Source organism: Pongo abelii, chromosome 19 (assembly GCF_028885655.2).
Source record: "Pongo abelii isolate AG06213 chromosome 19, NHGRI_mPonAbe1-v2.0_pri, whole genome shotgun sequence".
Classification (NCBI taxonomy): Eukaryota; Metazoa; Chordata; class Mammalia; order Primates; family Hominidae; genus Pongo; species Pongo abelii.
Genome location: NC_072004.2, coordinates 5,914,078 through 5,929,779, shown reverse-complemented (window position 1 = coordinate 5,929,779; position 15,702 = coordinate 5,914,078). Strand labels below are relative to the sequence as shown.

General features: G+C 54.9%; 1 protein-coding gene across 7 annotated transcripts in view; it reads right to left on the bottom strand.

The window, feature by feature from the left end:
* The window catches only part of WSCD1 (WSC domain containing 1), a 55,942-nt gene extending 41,243 nt beyond the window's left edge, over positions 1-14,699 (bottom strand). For 2 of the 7 annotated variants that reach the window (XM_054536067.2, XM_054536070.2), the window contains exons 1-2: positions 5,775-6,737; positions 2,744-3,458 (exon numbers count right to left, since the gene is read on the bottom strand). In XM_054536067.2, the coding sequence (XP_054392042.2) occupies positions 2,744-3,170 (427 nt within the window). In that variant the 5' untranslated portion in view covers positions 3,171-3,458; positions 5,775-6,737. The other 5 variants (XM_002826915.5, XM_054536068.2, XM_054536069.2 and 2 more) reach the window with 5 other exon arrangements.
* Positions 14,700-15,702: the final 1,003 nt, after the last annotated feature.

The following is a 15,702-nucleotide window of genomic DNA, read 5'->3' as shown; positions in this document are numbered from 1 at the left end:
CACTCTGCACTCAGGGTTGAGCCCTCCCCTCTGCTGGTCACTTATATTTTTATTTTTATTATTATTATATATATTTTTTGAGACAGGGTCTTGCTCTGTCACCCAGGCTGGAGTGCAGTGGCGCGATCTCGGCTCACTGCAACCTCTGCCTCCCAGGTTCAAGCGATTCTCCTGCCTCAGCCTCCCAAGTAGCTGGAATTACAGGCATGTGCCACCACGCCTGGCTAATTTTTGTATTTTTAGTAGAGACAGGGTTTCACCATGTTGGCCAGGCTGGTCTCAAACTCCTAGTCTCAGGTGATCCACCCGCCTCGGCCGGACGTGGTGGCTCACGCCTGTAATCCTAGCACTTTGGGAGGCTGCTGGTCAGTTATAAAGTCCACTTCTCACTGAATCCACAGCCCACTTTGCAAGTGCCTCTAGCAGACCTCGGCCATGCTTTGTAGAAATTATTTGGGTGCATATCTGACTCTATCGCCAGACTGAGCTCCTCCAGGGCACAGTGAGGTGCACACGTGAAGACTCATCTGGTGGCTCATCAGTAAGTGTGGAATGAAGGCAATGAAGAGAGGAATTGAGCCCACTGTGCCCAAGGTCACAGGCCCAATAAGTGGCAATACACAGGTCTATTTTCAAAACATGTGCATTTTACATCGCTTCCTCTCAAGTAACGTTGACTCCTGCCGGTCATGTACACTTTAATCTAAATAAGTTTCACTGATAAAACCTGCACAGAGACCCAGTCTTCTGGTGTGTTGCGGAGAGTTTGCAGAAATCATGCCTGCGTCAAACGAGCTGAAGCATCAGCTCCTCATTTCTCCCTTCTGACACACGAGCCTTGCTGAGAAATCCTACAGCAAGTGCTATGGCCTGAATGATTCCTGAAGGAACTTCCTTCCACAGCGACATGAACCCACAGCCCTCCAGTCTTTATTTGACTGGGCTACCAGTCAGTCTCCTAAAGTAAGGACAGCTCGGGCTCTGTTCTCTTCCGCAGAACCTTCTCATCATGATCAAAATAAAGCCAAACTCCCAGGCCTGGCACTCGTGGCCCTCCCTAACCCAGGCCCCAGTGCTCCTCCACTGTACTCCTCCACAGTACACTATGCTCTGACCACACTTATTACAGTCCAGAGAGCAGTTCCTCTTGTGACTTCGGGTGCAGGGCCCAATGAGGTGGTGACAGGGATGCTGAGAAGCTGATTGAGCTCAGCCACCCTCCAACAACAACTTCCACGCTTACTGGGAGCTCCCCAAGCACCAGGCACATTTGCTGCGCCCTGCAGAGAGAGTCTGCATAATTCAGCATAAACAGCTCCAACCCGGAGCCAGACTGTCCCCACGCTGGCATCCAGCAGTGTGACGATGGTAGACCCTGCGGCGTTCCCTTCCATGTCTCCCAGGCCTGCCACTTCCAGCGGGTCCTCTGAGATGTGTATTCTGCTCTGGCACTGAGCCTCCAGCCGGATTAAGCCCGGTTGCCCGTTTGTAACCTGCTTGATAACACACCCTTCACTGGCTGCCTTCCCTTCCCTGTCCCACGCCCCCACTAGTGTTCCCTGGGATCACATCCCAAATATACTGGATGCATGTGAATCCTGGTTTCAGGGTTTGCTTCTAGGGAACCCACACTAAGAGAATAACCTTGGCAATTGACTTAACTTCTCCATGCCTTGGTTTCTTTACCTGTAAAATTGTGATATAATAATAATACCTGTAAACAGCAGACTTACAGGTGCATAGGAAATCCCATATGCGTTAGCTGCTTTTATTAAATCATAATAGCTGCCAGTTAGAGTGCCAAATAATATAGTGGGGACTCTGTCCTGGGAGTTCTCAGCTTAGGCATGCATCAGACTCACCTGGAGAGAGCGTTAAATACAAAGCCTGCTGGCCCCTACCCCAGAGTTCCTGACTTGGCAACTCCGGGAGAATCTGAGAATTTGCACTGTGACAAGATACCAGGGGGAGCTGATGCTGCTGGTCAGGGACCCCACTTTGTGACCCACTCCTCTGTGTTATCACATTTGCTCGTCACAATAGCCCAGGAGTGGCATCTTTAGCTCCATTTCAGACAGACCTGGTGACATTAAGTGACATGTCTAATTTTTTTTTTTTTTTTTGAGACAGAGTCTCCTTCCCAGGCTGGAGTGCGGTGGCCTGATCTCCGCTCATGGTAACCTCTGCTTCCCAGATTCCAGCAATTCTGGTACCTCAGCCTCTCGAGCAGCTCGTGTTACAGGCATGCGCCACCACACCCGGCTAATTTTTATATTTTTAGCAGAGATGGGGTTTCACCATGTTGGCCAGGCTGGTCTCGAACTCCTGACCTCAAGTGATCTGCCCGCCTCGGCCTCCCAAAGTGCTGGGATTACAGGCATGAGCCACTGCGCCCAACCTATTTTCATATTTTCAATGAAACTTGTCCTACTAGTGTCTCTGAGATTGAAAAAAAAAAAATTGTTGGCCAGGATTCCAGCCAATGTCTGTCTGGACCCAAAGCCGGAGCGCTAAGTGACCTGCTCACAACATCTCAGCCTTGAGCCATGTGGAATTCCAGCTGGTGAGTGAGCAAAACCCTGAAGGACTTCACATTGCAGGCCCCTTCCTGTCCTGTAGAGCAGAAGGAAAGAACCATCTAGCGGTGTAGGCCATGGGCCTGCAGAGAGAAAGGGGACACCAAACCTGTGACCCTGAATGGGGGTCCTGGGAACAGCTCCCCCAAATGCAGCTGAGCGCCTACCTCGGCTGTGGATGGCGGGCCTGGGAGCCTCAGGGCCCAGGGCGGGCGGTCCCTGGGAGTCACTCATGAAGTGGTGGAACCAGCGGCGACGCAACTGACGCAGCTCCGAGTTGCGGCTCCGGAGCCAGCGGGGGCCGGGCCGGGGCCGGGTCAGGGGGCTCTGCAGCATGTCCACACCCAGCAGCAGCTCTGGGCTGACTCGAGGGTCGTGCAGGGCTCTGCTGTCCAGCAAGCCCACGCCCAGCGCCACGGCAGCCACTGGCAAGGTCTGCAGGGGGCCAGGCGCCCGGGGGCCCTGTGGGAGGGCCACACGGGCTCGCTGCAGCAGCAGCAGGCTGCCGGTCATCAGGTAGGCAGCCGTGAGGAAGAACAGCAGGAACTGTGTTCGGCGGAGAAACTTCTGGAGTCGGAAGAAAGGTTTGGCCATGCCCCTGGGCAGCAGGGCTCCTGGCTGGAGCCCCGGGATGGCTCCTAACGCCCAGGTGGGAGGGAGGCCAGAGCCTCCGGAGGTGTCATCCTTGCATCCTGGCTCCTGGCATCTGCCTGTGCTCGCCTGGGGTCACTCACTGTTCCTGCCCCGTTTCCAGTAGGTGTTCAAATGGCACCATTACTTATCTCCAGTGGCCACAGGGTCCTGCAGCTGCAGCCTCTGCCCAGGTGTCAAGGACATCTCCATTCCAGGACTCTACCGACCCTCATCTCCTGGCGCAGAAATCTGGAAGGTGGAGAAAGAGCACCGAGATGTAATAGGCGGGTCCACTACCCGGCACTCCCAGGCTGGGACACCCCTCACCCTGTGCTTGCTTTATCCAAGGACCAGCTGTGTTGCAGGAGCACTGGACAAAGCCAGGTTTAAATCCCAGCTCTGTTACTGGCCAGCTGTGTGACACTGGGTAGGTTGCTTAACCTTGCTGGGCCTCAGCTTCCCCATCTATAAAATGGGGATAAGAGCTCTCCGCTTGAGGATTAATGAGGAGTCAGTGATGATAGCAATATCAATAAGGGGGAGGAGGAACAGCAGCAGGGGCTCTTTCCTCAGCCCTTCCTGTGTGTCAAGCACTCAGCTAAACATTTTACATATTATCTCACTTAACCCTAAAACCAATCCAACAAGGTAGAGATATCATATCCCTGTTACACAGATAAGGAAACTGGCAAAAGAAGGCATATTAGCTAGTTTTCCCCAAGCCACACAGCTGGTAAACAGGAGAGCCAAGGTTTTGAAGAGTCTGTGTTCAGAGCCTGGACTCTCAATGACTACCTGGCCCAGCCTGCAATGAGACACTACCACATATAAATGCACCTAGCCCAGGAAGGACTATGCTGCAGATGCTTGATATATGCATGCAATCAGCTGACTCCCAGGGGAGCACTGGAACTGTGAGCCTGGGTTGGAAGGAGCTTCTACACAGGCTGGTCATTGGCTTTCACACAGGATGGGGCCCAGGGGAGGGAGGGGCTTGCGTAGCCTTCCCAGGCCTCCTGGACTCCAGAGGCCAGAATCAAAGGACCAGGGTAGCGCCTGAGCCGTGCACCTGCAAACAGAGGCTGAGCACCCAGAGCAGAGAAGGCAGAAGGCTCTCTGATCTGCCTTCCATGGGTCTCTCCACTCCCCAGGACTCAGCTGTCACTCTGGGTTTCGGTTCCCATCGGCAGCACCTCTGAAGTGTGCTGTTGGGGTTGGCAGAGGGTTTTGCAGCTGCCACGACCTGGGCTGCTGTGTGAGCGAAGCCCTTAGCACAAGGACAGGCTTATCCCAGAAAAAAAGGCCCCTAGAAGCGTGACTAAGCCACTTCCCGTAACTAACTTGGTCCAGGCCCCCCACCAGGCCTGTACAGCCACTCAATGGCTGCTCTGTGCACCAGGGACAGACAGCGGGTGTGAGAGGAAGGACAATGTTTGGGCTGGCATTCCAGGCCCCCGGAAAGCTTGGAGGCTTCGGACAAAGACCCCAGATAGGCATGACCCTCTCTGATTAAATGGTGAGGGCCGCCAGGTTCCGAGGTCCTCGGGGAGAGCAGAGATCTGGAAATGTGGGTCGGCTGGTCCTTTAGGCTGGGGCGGAGGTAGCAGACTCAGTAATCAGCAAATGAAGGTGGAATTAAATTCTGGGTTGGGAAATTGCAGACGGTTCTCCAGAGCTTCTATTTTCTAGGCTGATATGTCTGCCAGGCCCACCCCAGACAGCCTCATCAGATTTGTAAAACCACAGAGAAAATCCCAAGAAATCCTGACTGATCTCTCTGCCTCCAGCTTTGGACCCTCCAATCCATCTTCCACAAGGCTGCCAGGGTGATCCTCCTAACACGCAAATCTGATCATGGCGCGTCCCTGCTTAAAACCCCGTTCAACAGCTCCCTGTGGCTACTGGATCAACTCTAAGCTCCTTAGCATGACATACAAGGGCCCCTTCGTGATCCAGCCCATCCAGCCTCATCTCTTGCCAGGTGTCTTCCTTTGGCTTCCCCATCTCACATGCACACGCATGCATGCACACACACACTCACTCCACATTCCAGCAGAGCCACTGGGAAGCACAGCACATCTGCCTCAGTGCCTTTGCACAAGCTACCCTTTATTTATGCTGTTTCCTTCCTCTTCACTTTTCAAATCCCCGTGTATCCTCCAAGGCTCAGGCCAGATACTGTTCCTCAGAGAAAGCTTCCCTGAAGATTCCTCAGTCTTTCCACAGCCCCTGCTGACCCTCAGCCCAGCACTCACCATCCCGGGGTTGATCAGAACTGTCCATCTACTTGTCGGTTACCCTCCAAAGTCTGTAATCCATGAACTGTCCATCTACTTGTCGGTTACTCTCCAAAGTCTGTAATCTACTTAGGGCTAGAGGCCATGCCTCATTCATTTTCCTAACCCCAGCCCCAGCATAAGGCCTGGGAGTGTGGATGCTCAGTGATCTTTGTCTATGAATACATCTTAAAAACGAACGAGAACACAGATAAATTGATACGCAAATCCTGACATCAGAAACCTGCTCCTATGGAGTCAGGGCAGTGAAATCTGAAATTCCACTTACCCAAAGCCACGGATGAAGCCTGAAACGTGGGAGAGATGGAGCAGTGCATAGGCACAGGCCCCCAGGAGGTCCAGGAACACAGCTTAACGGAGCTGAGGGCTTTCAGACGCATGGAGTTAACAAGAGTGCCTGGGCTGAGCTTTATGTCATCCTTTCTATGATGTAATTCTATGAGGAGGGGTCTCCAGTTCTGCTCACAAAGGGGCTCCGGTTACAAACTAGGGATCACATTAATCCTGTATAACTGAAGGGAAGAGGGTAGCACTCCTGCTGTGAAAAGGTTTCTGATGAGATGGAGCAGAAAGGCAGGCAGGAGCTCAACAGTTTGGAATTTTGAAGGCAGGGTATACTGGTGAATTCCGTATAGACTTTCTAGATAGGATTTGGATACACAATACAAGTAGGGCTGGGGTGGGGAGTGGTCAGAGCTGATGAATCAGGATTCAATCCATCTCACACAGGGTCCCAGGTCCTCCAAAGTATTTTCTGGCGCTCCCCCTTCCCAGAAGGGGTTTCCCTGGTCTGGGGAGGTGAGTGCTGATGTGGACACAACAGACAGCCACACACAGGCCAGATTTCCATGGCCCAGGTCTTCTATGAAGCAGGCTGCACTCCCAGCTTTTAAAATCACAAAGCAGATTCCTAGCCTGGAAAACTCATTGCGGGTAGACTGGTAGGGAGAAATAAAAGACCGGGCATGGTGGCTCACACCTGTAATCCCAGCACCTTGGGAGGCCGAGGCAGGCGGATCACAACGTCAAGAGATGGAGACCATCCTGGCCAACATGGTGAAACCCTGTCTCTACTAAAAATACAAAAATTAGCTGGACATGGTGGCATGCACCTGTAATCCCAGCTACTCAGGAGGCTAAGGCAGGAGAAATGCTTGAACCCGGGAGGAGGAGGTTGCAGTGAGCCAAGATCACGCCACTGCACTCTAGCCTGGTGACAGAGCAAGACTCTGTCTCAAAAAAAAAAAAAAAAAAAAAAAACATCGGGAACTTGCAGGAACTTGTCACCCTGCCCTGGACTTCCACCACACTTTATAGCCAACATCACATCACACTGTCTCTCCTCAAGGCTGGCAGCCCCCCTCCGGGGCACAGATCACACCTGGTTTATCTCCATGTTCCCAGCTAGCAGGGCAGTGATGGTAAATGTTTGTTGAGTGAATGAACCCAAAAGACGCCTGGGGGTGGGCTGGGAAACTTGGAACATCTGTACAAGGGCTCACAGCCAAGCCACGAGGTAAGTCAGACAGCAGAACCGGCCAACACCTGGGGTCGGGGGCAGAATGCTAGCCACTGCTCATCTGCATAGGGCCTGGGAGGCTATCAGCTATACCCACTACACCCGAAAGGCAGCAGGCTGTCCCTGACAGTAAACCTGCCTCGAGCAAAGCATTGCATAGGGCAGGGCCTCAGGCTCATCGTCCGTTAAATGGGGGTAAATGTGCTTTATGGGATCGAATTAGGGAGTGGACGTGAAACCTCTGTTACTCTGTTCCCTATGGACTGCGGCATGGATTGATTATGAATGCAAAAGAGGCAAGCAAGGAAAAGCTGGAGGACAGGCCTGTAGTAGCTGTGCCACTGGTGAAGTCAGACTCAAGAGGCCTCTCCCCAGCTCTGAGCCCCCACAGTCCCTGGAGTGCACCCAGGATCCCACTCTTGCTCGCAGCTGATCCCCATGCTGAGACTGCTGTTAGCAATTGCTTTATTTGTCAGTGCCACCATTTATGAAGCATTTGCAGTGTGAGTAGGTTGAACTGGGCTGTTCACTTTACCTGCACCATCTCATTTCCTCCAGACAACCCACCAAGCAAAGGCCCCGCATTCCCCATTTGAGCACTGAGGTCTCTGAAGCTGAGCCAGGTGACACACACTGCCTAAAGCCAGACAGCTCAGGGCCAGCACTCAGACCAGGCCACCTGCTCCCAAGGGCCTACATTATGCCCACTAAGCTTCCTATCTGTCTCCCCATCCCAGCTCCGGCTTCACACAAGGAAAGATTTATTCTTGAGAGGAGTTTAGTGCGCCTCCGTCAGCACCTTTTTGAAGTCATGCTGGGCCAAAGCTCCTAGAGATGATGCCACACATGGTGTCTCCCCAGCCAAGCCTTCCAGACAGTGCCTTGTCGGTGAGTGTTCCCGCCCCAGCCCACTGGGACTGGGAGGCAGCCTGGGGCCCCTCCCCTCTGAAAGTCTGGAGAATTTTTCCCCAAGGTGTGCTTCCTGTGGGCACCTCCCATCTTGGAACCCTGCAGAGTGCTTCAGGGGGAGGCTAGGGGGGTTCTATCCCTGCCTGGGGCTTGGCATTTTTGGGGGTAGAGGGGGCACACCAGGGCTAGACAAAGGTGCACACCCACTGCCCTATCCTGGGGTCACCCTACAGAAGAGCAGGGCCTGGGGAGGGAGATCCTTAGTTCCCTGTCAAGCATGAGAAGAGAGTAATCGAACAAATGGGCTTCTGGAAGTCTCAGGGAGGGAGCAGGAGCCCAGAGCACCTGGGTATTCAGACAACCTGAGCTTTTGTCTATTACTTTGTTGTTATCTGGGACCGAGGGAGCAGCAACTGCCCAGCCTGAATGATGGGTGGCTTGGGTTGGTCAGGTGGCCACTTCTCAGCCAGGCTAGGGGTCCAGAGACTGAGGGGTGGCAGCAGGGAGAGGAGAGGAGGCAGTCCCTGGGGCTGGGGGTTGCAAGATAGAACTCAGAGCTGGCTCAGGTGCAGCCAGTGGCCACTGGGGTTCAGTCAGATGACTCAACCTCCGCGCGACCCCCGGTCACAGAGAACAGGCAGTGGCAACTGAAGGGAAAATGACACCAGACATCCCCAGAAGGATATCAGCTACTGTGGCAGCTGCAGCAAGGGCTGCAAACCTCTTGGGACTCGGAGCTGCCTGCTCTTTGCAGGGCAGGAGCCCCAACAACAAGAATAGGGCCCAGAATGTTGCTCTCCAGATAAGAAGGTGATGGGCATCTGGGTCCTAGAAGCTCGAAGCCTCAGCCTCAATGACTGGCAGCCAGGGGGTCTCAGCTTCAGGACCTGGGCAGAGTACATGCAGGAGCCTCCAGCTGGGCTCACAGCTCCTGGATTCCCCTCCTGTGACTTTCCCCTTGCCCCTGCCCCTACCCCGCTCAGGCACAGCGCCTGGCTTCTGTACCCCATCCCCTCTCCAAAAGGCTGTCCCCTTTCCATCTAAGAAAGTGATCTTTCTAATATGAGGAGCTAATGATGCTATAGCCTGTAATGGCTTCCCAGGGATTGACAAGCAAGCCCTGTATCCCACCAGAGCATCACCCGGTTAGCGAGAGAGGTCTCAAGCACCCTCACGCATGCCCTTCCACCAGCCAGGGATGCTTGTGCCCCATCGCATGGCTCTGAAATGCTTCAGGCCATCAAGGTCCAGCTCCCATGCCACCTCTTCCATGAAGCCTCCCTGATCTCTGGAGCAGAACCACTCCTCAGTGCTAGGCACTAAGCAGCAAGGCTGGATGCTGCTACAAACTGTGCCTGGGTGGTGTGTGGTCTTGAGTCAGGGTTCCCTACTAATGTCCCTACCTCTTCTTCCAGCCTGTGGGCCTCTTAAAGGCACAGTCAGTGCCTCTGCCCACCTCTGGGTGGGGCACAGGCAATGCCTCTGAAAATAAGTGCCTGCTGGACTGGACATCCTTCAATGCTCAGGGCCATGCTGCCATTACTCACAGGCCTAACAACTCTGGGTCTTGGAGACTGAGAAAAAGAGCAAGAGACCCACTAAACAAAAATCTGCTGGGCCCTTTGGGGGAAGAAGGTCTGGGAAATGCAAATGGGGTGGGATCCCTGTCTTTGATGAAGCAAATCTCTTGAGAGTTTGAACTTCAGAGCTTGAAAAAAGATTCAAAATTTTAATGTTGCTAAAAGGGTATAAAACATAATAGGTCAAAACTCCATTCCACGCAAAGGAGGAAAACCTCTTCAATTAACCCACTGTTAGGGTTCATATAAATAAAAAATGTAACATACCACATTAGAGTTCAAGGTACTTTCACCAACTGTCAAGTGCATTGGATGAATGATCAGATGAACAAATGAATGAGTGATCTTCCCACACATCTGTGAGGCCAAAATCATTATCATCCCCATTATACAGATGCAGAATCTGAGACAGAGAAGGCCAAATGAACAAATACAAGCCGTTTGAACAAATACAAACGGCTATTGCTAAATCGCTCTGATTCCAAGAGCATATCATCATCAGCCATGCCACATGGTCTTCGTGTGTGCGATACCACGGACAGAGATCCTTCCAAGCACCATGCTGGGGGCTGGGTCCACACAGAAAGACAGAGCACCAGCGCCGGGGCCGGCATTTTTCCTTTCCTGGTGCCTGATTTGGAGCCTTTCTCACTTTTGAAACAGCCAGTCGCAACCTTTTCCAGCCTATCTCTGGGCTCTTTTATTTTTATTTACTTTTCAAGACGGAGTCTCACTCTGTTGCCCAGGCTAGAATGTAGTGGCATGATCTTGGCTCACCGCGACCTCCGCCTCCTGAGTTCAAGCGATTTTCCTGCCTCAGCCTCCCTAGCAGCTGGGATTACAGGCGCACACCACCACGCCCAGCTAATTTTTGTATTTTTAGTAGAGATGGGCTTTCGCCATGTTGGCCAGGCTGGTTTCAAACTCCTGACCTCAGGTGATCTGCCCACCTTGGCTTCCAAAACACCGGGATTACAGGTGTGAGCCACCACGCCCGGCCTGGGCTATCTCTTTTATAGAATCTTATTTTGTTCACTTATTCATGTGTTTCTTCCACCTGGTGCTGAAAGCTTAAGGGTCGTCTCAAGCCCATCTCAGAATCTGGAAGGTAAACAGGTGTGAAACCCCACAGAGTGAGTTGGATACAGGTGGACAAGTGAGTGGAGTGCCCAACCAAAGTCAGAACTGCCCCACTTGATGCTGCCACTGGGCACTCAGGCTATGGGAGAGAGCCCAAGACACCCTGCTGCACATCCCTGTCCTCAGAATACTCTCGACCCCTCATATCAAGGGAGCCACCCTCTGGGAGGGAGCTGACATCTCCGGGGCTTCCAGCAGCAAAGGAAGGGAAGCGAAGTGGAGGGGAGGGGCCTTAACAGCTACCAGCAGGTGCACTGTATTTTATAGCTGATGAAATGAATCCAGCCCATTCTTCCATCCACTTCTCACACCCACACCAGGAGGCAGGGCATATGCAGAGTTCCTCCCTGACCACATTCTCCAAGTGGCACACTTCCGATAATTTTTCAGGCCATATGTCAACACAGTTGTCAAAGCCATGATCAGGAGAGATTAAAGGAAGAATGTGAAGGCCAGACCAGGTGGCCCAGGGAGAAGGTGGTGAGCGGAAAGCCACATTCATTCCCTCATTCCCTGGATGTTAGGACCCAGCTCTGGCCCTGCTAGTGTATATGATTATCACCTGCATTTTAAGGCCTAAGGCCCTGAAGGTCTAAACACTGAGCTGCCCCAAACTCCTTGGCCTTGACTTCATTGTACCTCCAGAGAAAGAGTCGGGGAGCTGGTCTCACCAAGGCTGATGGGGGTCTGAGCTGGATGGGAGTACAACCTTGGAGCTTCTGTGATGAGAAACCACTTCCCAAGGGGCCCTGCTCGGAGGGGTTCCATCAGGGCCTGGAGGCTCTGGATTCAGAGGCTCTGAGCCGCCTGCTCAGGCCGATGCCATAAGGAACCAGCTCTGTGACTCACCCCCCAGTGCTCTGGCTGAACGGATCAGGTTGGAGGCTCAAGCTTTTTCAGCAGCAGACCCACTAGTGGCACTGAATATCCACTTCTGCTCGGTTAGGAAGACAGGAGGAAGAGACAGGAGTCTGGCCTTCTGCCTTATCCCAGCTTCTCTTCACTTCCAACCAGACATGCCACAGGCCACAGGGCAGTACCCCATGGGGCACAATGCCCACTGAAGAGAGGGATCCCCTCACCCCAGAAGAAGGCATTTTTACAGAGGAGCTGTGGAAATGGCGCTGAGGCCTGGAGGATGCAGCCACAGGTAAGGGCCTTCTGGCAGGGAAGATGAGGCACTCAGGCTCAGCCACCAGCCCAACCACCGCCAAGCCTCCTTCAGCTCCCGTGCCTGGGAGAGCTCCTGCTCTTCCTCCTAGAAACCCTGAGCTCTGGCAGCCGGTTGAGGCCCCTTCCCGGAGGATCTCCTGAGGGCCAATCTAAGTGTGTGGGGGTGGGGAACATGCTTGAGAGAGACAAACCTCATTCTCCCATAGCCCAAGGAAACCTCCCCTAGCTCTCTCCCCAGCACCTGCAGCCACCAGGAGTGGGTGATTGCAAACAGCGCAGGGCAAGCCAGCTTTATGCCTCTTCTAACTTTCACTCCCCACCACCCTCACTTTCTGTGCCTGACAACCTAGGCAAATCAGAGGAAAAAAGAAAGGCCCCCACTCCTGATCCCAGAGTGGGATAAACCAAGTGCCTCCAGAAACCTAAGCATGCTGTTCCAGCAACAAGAGGGATGGGGGTATCTCATGTTAGAAAAGTACAGCGGAGTCCTGCATCTGTCCATCTTGGGAGCTGCAGGGGCAGGGCCAGTGTGGGGAGCAGCTGGATCCCAGTGCAGGGCTATGGGGCTAGAACTCCTATATCAGCCTTCCCACTGCTCAGCGGAAGGAAGAGCGGTCCCCTTCCCCACCCGCATTCCTGATCAGCAGAGCAGGCATCATCCCAGGCGCACAAATGCTCAGGAAAACAACCAGCGAGGTTACCCGGAGGCAGGGGACCCAGCCAGGTACGCTCCTGAGTAGCCAAGAAAAACGCAATTTAGCAACCTTCAGTCGTGAGTCTCCGTCCACACCTACGAAGACGCAAAGCTCTACACTGGGTAATTTTCTGGACAAAATACATACGTTTTGCTTTCGCCTCTGCCTCTGTTCAAGTTCACCAAGAGAAGAGCAAACCCTCCGCTGACCGGAAGCCTCTCTTGGTAGCGGAACGAGAGGGAGCTGCTTCTGGGTAAACGTCGCCGCCTAGGAGGGAAGCTGTGCGCACCCCACACCCTGCCCTCGCCCCCTCCCCGGGACCAGCCGCAGCGCCCTCCCGGGAAACGGACGGGCTCTCAGGACTCCGGAGGGGGACGCGGCTCGTGCGGCGCCTCGCGCACCCCCGCCCCATCCCGGCCGCGCCGAGCGCCCCCCGGCCAACCCCCCGCACGCACCCGCTCACTCTCCCCTGCCCCGGCCGAGCCGCCCCGGGCCCCCGGGAAGGCGCCCCCGGCAAGCCCGCCCTGCAGCCGGAGCAGGTGCCGCCCCGCCGCGCTCCCAGCCGCGTCTGCACAAACTTGTTTGCCCGCGGCAGGGGGAACACCCTGCTCGCAGCCCGCGCGGGGGTCCGGCTGGAGCGCCGGGAGACAGGACTCACCCCGCGATCACGGCCAGCTGGGGCGCCCGCACCCGCGCCCACGGCCCGCCTCCCCCGGGCGCCGAGCCCGCAGCCCCCGCAGTGCCCGGAGCCCAGGAGCCCCGGCGCCCGCACGCCCCCGGCCGCCCGCGGCAAGCGGACCCACGCGCCCGGGCACAGGGCGCCGCCGCCTGGCTCCCCGGGGTTGCTGGCGTCCGGGCTGAACGGCGGGGCGGGCGGGCGGGCTCGGAGCCGGGGCGGGCAGCGGGCGGGCGGGCGAGCGGGCGCCGGGCTCTGCACATGCTCACTCGCGCGGCCCGGGGACAGCGGCCGGCCGCCGCCGGGTCCTAGAGGCGCCGGTGCGCACCTCCCGCCGCCCGGGGGAGGGGTCGCGGCTCCGCCGGAGGGGGCCCACGCCCTGCCCCGGCCCGCGAGACACGCGCGCGGGGCGGGCCACACGCGCCACTGCCGAGCAGAGACGCCGCCACCCACTCTGATACACACACACACACACACACACACACACACACACGCACACAAACACCAGTCACCCAGAGCCACAGCCTTTCATCGGGGCCCCACGGGCTCTAACATACGCACCATGACGCTCACACCCAGACACAGACCCACAGACACACGGGGCACTGCCGCGCAGAGGAGAGCACGCCGCCACTCTCACTCCGATGCAGACTCACAGCGACAGCCGCACACTGCCTGACACACACATCCCGAACCACTGCTTCCCAGACAGAGACACCGACACCCACACTCACACACACACTCTCTGGGCTCTGCCCCACTCACCCAGAAGCAGACTGGGCCACTGTGATAGGCGCGCACACGTACACACACAGCCACACAGTTTTGAGTGCACTCTAATACACACACACACACACACACACACCAGATCACCGTCCCATGAAGAGCTAGAGACAGACGGTCACAGCTTCACACACATTCACACTCAGAAACAAGCACCTGCTGGAACACACACACTCTCACACAATCTGAGACACATTTACACAGAATCGCAGCCCTACAAATACCCTGACACCAGCTCCCGCGTCTACACACTCGGGGGTCGGCCGCCGGCTTATCATACTGCTCCACACTGCACACAGTGACAAACCCACGCCTTGACATAGTCGCCCACAGAAGCAATGTCACACACTGGTGTCTACTAACAGACACACTCTCAGATAGAGGGGCATACTGGGCATTGACCCACAGGCTCTCTCTCTCTCACACACACACACACACACACGCACCGAGGTGGAAAGACGCTGAACAGTCACACAAGTCTATACACAATCCCCCTCTTTAAATAAAGGCTGGATCCAAACCTAAAGATTTTTCCCAGTGAGGAGCCCCACCCTGTTCCCCCAAAGCCCCCAAGTCACAGCATCTACCCTGCTCTGCCAGGTGCACCGGTGGGCCCTGTCCTCACCCAGGGCTGGCTGCTAAGATGCTCCCAGAAGCTGAGGACAGCAGAGGCAGCAGGAGCAGGTGGTGGTGCCTCTTACTCCGTCTTCCTAAAAGGGAGTTTCATGCCTCGGACTCCCGCTAGGGGCAGAGTTGCTTGGCCTGGCTCCGAGGAGCTGGCTTGCAACAGGTGCAGGCGGCAGGGAAAGCGTTTGCCTGGGGACCAGTCACAGTCCCTCCTTACGCGGGTCAGTCAGGTGGCGCCCAGAGCTGGAAGAGACTCGCTGCAGTTTGCATAGCCATGTCTGGCCAAGTGCAGAATTAGAACAGAGTCTGCACCATCCGTGTGAAGGCAGAATGCTCTGAAGGTCTTGGGGCACCTGGGTTTAATATCCTTAAACCCAGGAAGAGGATACAGTAAGTGAGAGACGAATTCTGTGCTGCTTCAGAGTCCCAGCCTTGCAGAAAAGCCCCCTTCACATATATATCCTTTACAGAATGTGAATGTGTGTGTTGTTATGATTTATAACAGCAACCCACTGTGCAGTCTTGCAATGCTGTTTGGTTTGCAAAGCCCTCTCCATGACTAGCTACATAATTTGAAGGGCCTAAAATAAAAATGGAGCCCCTTTCTAAAACATTATCAAGAATTTCAAGAGATAAAAGGAGGATATTAAACCAGTACGGGTCCCTTCTGAGCACAGAATTCAGAGCCTTTCACAGATCTCATACCTATGAAGCCAGCCCTGGCCCTCTCGTATCCACTGTCCCACTTAAAACTGATAAGTCTATAGATGCCTTCATGTGCCCATTTGACAGATGAGGCCTTCAGGTGGGTGATCACAAAAGGCTCACAGCCAGTTGAGCCCAGGGGAATTCAAGCCTAGCTCCTCTGGGAAGCCAGACATTTCCCAGCAGCTGCTATTCAGGAGAAGTGTCCGTCTGCAGCAGCAGATAATTGGTACAGAATAATCAAGCAGAAGAGTTGATGTGGCTGCCACCAGGGAAGGGGGTGACTCAAGAAGAGAAAGGAAAAGTCTGCTGGGTATCCATGCCATCTGTGCTCGATGTCACGCTGCACCTGCCCTGCAAAGCCCCCCCCCTCCCCACCCAGGGGAGCA